General features: G+C 37.2%; 1 protein-coding gene across 1 annotated transcript; it reads left to right on the top strand.

Moving 5' to 3' along the window:
- The first annotated feature begins 2,571 nt into the window (after positions 1–2,571).
- On the top strand, positions 2,572–2,931 carry LOC139854776 (uncharacterized). The gene has a single exon (XM_071844059.1). It carries the CDS (start codon positions 2,572–2,574, stop codon positions 2,929–2,931), a length of 360 nt encoding a protein of 119 aa, XP_071700160.1.
- The last annotated feature ends 3,137 nt before the right edge of the window (positions 2,932–6,068 follow it).

Genomic DNA, 6,068 nt, shown 5'->3' with positions numbered 1-6,068 from the left:
CTATTAAATTTTATAAGAAAATACTATTAAATACGATACAATTTTACACAATATATTTATTTATTTATAGAATGGATATACTTAAACCTTGCTACAACACTTATAGGCAGTGTACCTAATCGTACAGTAGTGTAGTTTTTAGTAAATCCGGTTCGTTCCACAGGGAAAAATCTTTAAACAAAGCTTAACGCTATATTAGTTTAATTTATAAAAATACAAATATATATATAAGTAATATTATTATTATAAAAAGGGGGTTTTTACCGTTTAATGACCGGTTTGTCGATTTTAAAAATTTTAGTCGCAGTTAAAACCTAATGTAAAATATTAAAAATAAATACAACTTAATTTAAAGCGTAAAATAAATAACGATAATGAAATTGCAATAAATAAAAGTGCGATAAAATAAACTTGCGATAATTAAAAAATGCGATAATTAAAAGTGCAATTAAATACAATAACAATAAATAAAAGTGCGATAATTAGAAGTGCAATTAAATATAAAAATAAAGGAATTAGGCTTATTTAAACTTCCGTATTCATGATGTTTGACGTGTTGATTTTAGTTTATTCCCATGGGTTAATTATTCTTTGTCCTGGATTATTTAATATGTCCATACGGATTTGTCCATAATAGTCCATCAGTCATAAATATAAAGAGCGAAAGCCTTCGTCAAATTATTCTTATTCCCGAAGTCAAATATTCCAACTAATTGGGGATTCGAATTGTAACAAGGTTTTAATACTTTGTTTAATGAATACACCAGGTTATCGACTGCGTGTAAACCAAGGTTTTACTACTTTGTTAACAATTACACCAATTACCCTTGAATGTAATTCACCCCTGTTTCAACAAGTCTATTAACTATTAATCCAGTTCCGTGTCCGGTAAAATGAATAATTATTGGTATTTATAGATATCCCGCCCACCGTACCCAGTCAAGCGTATGTGGTTATATATAAATATGTCAAATTATAAATTTGTATATTAAATTAACAAGGTATTGTTTAGTTAATATAAAACCCATTAATAGCCCATAGTCTAATTTTCACAAGTGTCGTTCTTTTATCCAAACCCCAATTATGGTACAAAGCCCAATTACCCAATTTTAGTAATTAGCCCAACATCATGATTACTTCGGCATTAAATAAGCATAATAATAACTTAGCTACGAGACATTAATGAAAATAATATAAACATAACTTACAATGATTAAAAATAGCGTAGCGTTACACTGACAGAATTTCGACTTACACCCTTACAACATTCGCTAACATACCCTTATTATTAGAAATTAAAATTAAAATTAAAATTAAAATTAAAATATAAATATAAATATTTACGTATATATATAGAGAGGATGGATGGATTTTTTTGGATATTTTTACGATCAGAATGCATGAGCTTTTATAGGCAGTTTCATATTTTGGGGCTCCGCGACTCGCGGTATTTTTCTTCTTCAAACTCCGCAACTCGCGGAGTTTGTTTTTACAGCTCACACAGCCTTGGCTCCTAGCTTGCCGACGGTTTATAATATATTATATAATATATAAATAATTATAAGAATTATTTAAATATTATATTATATTTATGTGCATAGTTGACTTGTAATTTTTAGTCCGTTGCGTCGAGCGTTGAGAGTTGACTCTGGTCCCGGTTCCGGATTTTCGAACGTCCTTGCGTACAATTTAATATCTTGTACTTTGCGTTTTGAATCTTGTACTCTTGTAATTTTGAGACGTTTCTCATCAATAATTGGAACCTCTTTTATTGTATTTTGTACTTTTGAGCTTTTTGGTCGTTTGCGTCTTCAATTCGTCGAATCTGTCTTTTGTCTTCACCTTTTATTATTTAAACGAATATCACTTGTAAATAGGACAATTGCAACTAAAAGCTTGTCTTTCTTGAGGAATAATGCTATGAAATATATGTTCACTTTTAGCATTATCATTACAGAACAAGGTATTCAAGCTAATCCGAAAAAGCTCGCGGCTATAGAAAATATGACCGCGCCAAAAATGGTTAAAGAAGTGCAAAGTTTGACGGGAAAACTCGCATTAACGCGTTTCTTGTCTAAAGCTGCCGAAAGGCAGTTGCCATTTTTCAAAACTCTAAAAGGGTGCTTGAAGCAAAAGAATTTTGTTTGGTCCAGCGAAGCGGAAACCGCGTTTCGAGAGATGAAAAAGTTGTTGAAAACTTTGCCTACACTAACAGCGCAAGTTCAGGGCGAAATTCTTTATCTTTATATCTCAGTGGCAAACGAAGCTTTCGGTTCAGTTTTGATCGCGGAAAGGAACAAAATACAAAAGCCGATGTATTTTGTTAGTAAAGCTCTTACGGGAAGTGAAATAAACTATGCGCCGATTGAAAAGTTTGTGTATGCGCTTATTTTAACAACGCGAAGGCTATGAAGGTATTTTCAAGGGCATCCAGTGCATGTATTAACTAATATGCCAATCAAGCAAGTCTTAACCAAACCAGAGATATCTGGTAGACTCGCATTGTGGGCAGTAGAATTAGGTGCTTATCAAATATCTTACCTTCCGCGTAGTGCTGAAAAAGGTCAGGTTATGGCGGATTTTCTCGCTGAAATGTCTGGCGAGTTAGAGGTGATTAATGAGCGAACCGCGCTAAAACCATTACTCGGTGAAACTTGGGATTTGTTTACTGATGGCGCTTCGTACGCAGAAGGTGCAGGCGCGGGTTTGGTTTTGGCAAGCCCATGTGGTGAGGAGCATACATATGCATTGCGGTTTAATTTTGATGTGACAAATAATGAGGCCGAATATGAAGCATTACTCGCAGGCTTAAATATTGCACGAAAAATGAATATTGTTAAGCTGTGTGTCTTTACAGATTCGCAGTTAGTAGCGAATCAGTTTAATAGATCTTTTGAAGCACACGATCCCTCTATGCAGAAATACTTGTAGCTATTGAAAGAAATGGCAGCGCGATTTGAGCGTTTCGAACTCGCACAAGTGCCAAGAAACCAAAACAAAAAGGCGGATGCGTTGAGCAAATTTGCTGCTTTAACGTTCTCGCACTTTCAAAAACAAGTATGGGTTGAGGAATTACCAAGTAAATCAATAGATAGTGACTTAATGGTCGCATCTGTTACAGAAGAACAGCCAAACTGGATGAACCCAATTCTACAATATATCCGCGGTGATATTCTGCCAGATGATAGTCGCGAAGCTCGTTTAGTAAGAGAGCGAGCACCGATGTATATCATTCAAGATGATATCTTATATCACAAATCATATTGCGGACCAATGATGCGTTGTGTTGGCCCAATCGAGGCAGAAATGATTATAGAAGAAGTGCATAATGGTACTTGTGCACTGCATTCAGGCTACAAAACTATCGCCGTGAAAATTATGCGAATGGGATACTTTTGGCCATCCCTATACCGCGATGTAGCGAAAATTGTTAAACGCTGTAAAAATTGCCAAAGGCATGCTTAGCAGAATAGAATGCCGCGGCATGATATGATTCCTGTTAGTTCACCATGGCCGTTTAATAAATGGGCTATTGACATTGTAGGGCCATTTCCTGCAGGGCCTGGCAATGTTAAATTCCTGATTGTCGCAATCGATTACTTTACCAAATGGGTTGAAGCTAAGGCGGTTCGCACTATTACTGGTGTACAAGTGCGAAATTTTGTATGGGAATGTTTGCCGATTTGGCATTCCGCGAGAATTGGTTAGCGATAATGGTGCTCAAATAGCGAAAGATCCTTTTAAGACACGGTGCACTGATTTAAATATCATACAAAAGTTTACGTCAGTGGCGCATCCACAAGCTAATGGTTTATGCGAAGTAACCAACCGCGATATAGTAAGCGGTATTAAAAAGAGGTTGTGCGAAAAGCGAACTGGCTGGGTAGATGAATTACCCAATGTGTTATGGGCACATCGCACAACATTTAAGAAAAGCACGGGGGAAACACCTTTTAGCTTGGTATATGGTTCTGAGGCAGTAGTTCCCGCAGAAATTCTGGTACCAACGCATAGAATAGTTAACTTTGAAGAAGAAGCGAATGATGCTGTGTTGAGCTAAAACCTGAATTTCATTGAGGAGCGGAGGTTAATGACTGCTATCAGAGAAGCGAATAATAAGCAGCAAATTGCTAAGTATTACAATAAAAGAGTGCGTGCTTTGTCTTTCGCTACAGGTGAATGGGTGCTGCGAAGCAATGAAGCAAGCAGAGCAGAAAAGCTTGGCAAATTGGGTCCTAATTGGGAAGGCCCTTATCAAATTGTGGCAATTAATGCCGCAGGTTCATATAAGCTCGCTGATATGGAAGGCCGAATTTTACCTAATGCGTGGCATACCGTTTTGTTAAAGCAATATTACGCGTAGCTTTGCAAAAAACTATCAAGGATATATGAACAAAGTGCGAAATTGGATTTAAGGCATATGGTTGATACACTTATTAGGTGTTTTTATTTTTAAATTTTTGCAAGTCTTGATCACGCTTGTAGGAATTTTAAAAATAAACACTTGTAAAAGTACGCGGAAAGTTTATTTGTGAAATGCGAATTATTATGAAATGTTTTATAGTTTGTTTCATAATGCTATAGCATTTCGCAGTGTTTAAATAGCAAAGTGATGAAATTGCCCACTTTTGCATGCGAATTATTGCGAAAGAAATTTTATATCCTAAGTATTTGATTTTGCCAATGCTTAGATGCTTCGCAATGCTGATTAATTGCCTAAGGATCGTTTCGACGGACTTAGAAGATTCATAACGTATAAGCATATACGCATACAGATTGTTTCACAAAAGTACGCATTTATTATGTGCACAATAATATATATTGGAAATTGCAAAGGACAAGTTTGTGTTATGAATATTGTTGATAAAAGCGCTATATAAATAAAGAGTACTCGCGAATAAATATGAAAAAATAAAGTTTCATTGATAATGGCGCAGAGATAGCTGCGCGATAATTTCTACAATATCTTATTCTAGCTTAGATAAGTCAAGCTCAAAAATGTCTTTTAAAGTGGCATCATCTTGTTGACTTATTGCAGTAACTTTATCGATTGGAATATCCGCTAAGCTTGCTTGTGCAGTAGCAGCTGCTTCACGTGCCTCTGCAAGTGAACAAACGCGATCTCCAATGGCGGGAGGCAGAGGATCTGGTATGGTGCAATGTGGAGCAATTTCATCCAGAAACTCTACTCTCTTGCGTAGTCGTAAGGCAGCTGCATAAGTGGAAAACAGAACATTCACGGGACGTGAATTGAGAACCTTTTTAGTAAACTCCGGTAGGTGTTGGCGGAGTTGCGTGAACTCAAGCTTCACGGAGGCTGCTGCGGCCACAGCGGTGTCTCTCTCTGCAGTAAGCCTTGAAACCTCCTCTTGCAATGAAGAGATTATGGTTTCAAAATTCTTTTGTTTGTCAGCTGCAGTAGACACCTGTAGCTTCAATTCATCTACCGCGGTGAGCACATAGGAGAGATCAACACAGCGTTTCTCGCTGTTTTCAGCCTTGATTCTCTCAGCATTGTACTTCTGCTGTTCAGCTCCAAGCACATTGAAAAATTGTTCTTGCCGGCATATCATATCGTACGCCGAGTTGAAGCACATGTAGAAGTTTTGAATAAAACTGTTGTGCGCATCAAGCGCAGAAAGTTTGGAGAATTCACGGCAAAGCTCGCCGGGGATTGCTAACTTCATTTGTTGGCGCTGATCCAGAGCAGCGCCAGCTGATGCATAAGTATATCCTGACAGACCATCAATCTGCACCCCATAAGAGTCAGGGGGAGTGCGGAATAGCTCCGTGATTTGTGCGGCGGAATTAGGGCTAGGAAAAACTGGATTGAAAGGCGAGCCTCCTGCAAAACAATGCGATTATTATAATAGCAACAATAAATATTACAAAAACTGGCATGAATCAAAGATGATTGCGTTATACCAGTTTGTTGATCTCCTTCACAATCCGATGTGATTGGATTATCGTATAAAGGAGCTCTTTGTTTGAGTTTCTTGCTCTGCGATGTTGGTGGTGTTTGCACCGGTCGTTTTGTGGAACTTGGTTGCGATGTTGGTGATTTCGAG

This window comes from Rutidosis leptorrhynchoides, chromosome 6, assembly GCF_046630445.1.
Source record: "Rutidosis leptorrhynchoides isolate AG116_Rl617_1_P2 chromosome 6, CSIRO_AGI_Rlap_v1, whole genome shotgun sequence".
Lineage (NCBI taxonomy): Eukaryota > Viridiplantae > Streptophyta > Magnoliopsida > Asterales > Asteraceae > Rutidosis > Rutidosis leptorrhynchoides.
This window is presented reverse-complemented; position numbering and strand designations above follow the sequence as displayed.

What these genes read in the sequence shown, in the direction of transcription:
- LOC139854776 (XM_071844059.1), top strand. Translation starts at nt 2,572, where the DNA reads ATGGCGGATTTTCTCGCTGAAATGTCTGGCGAGTTAGAGGTGATTAAT.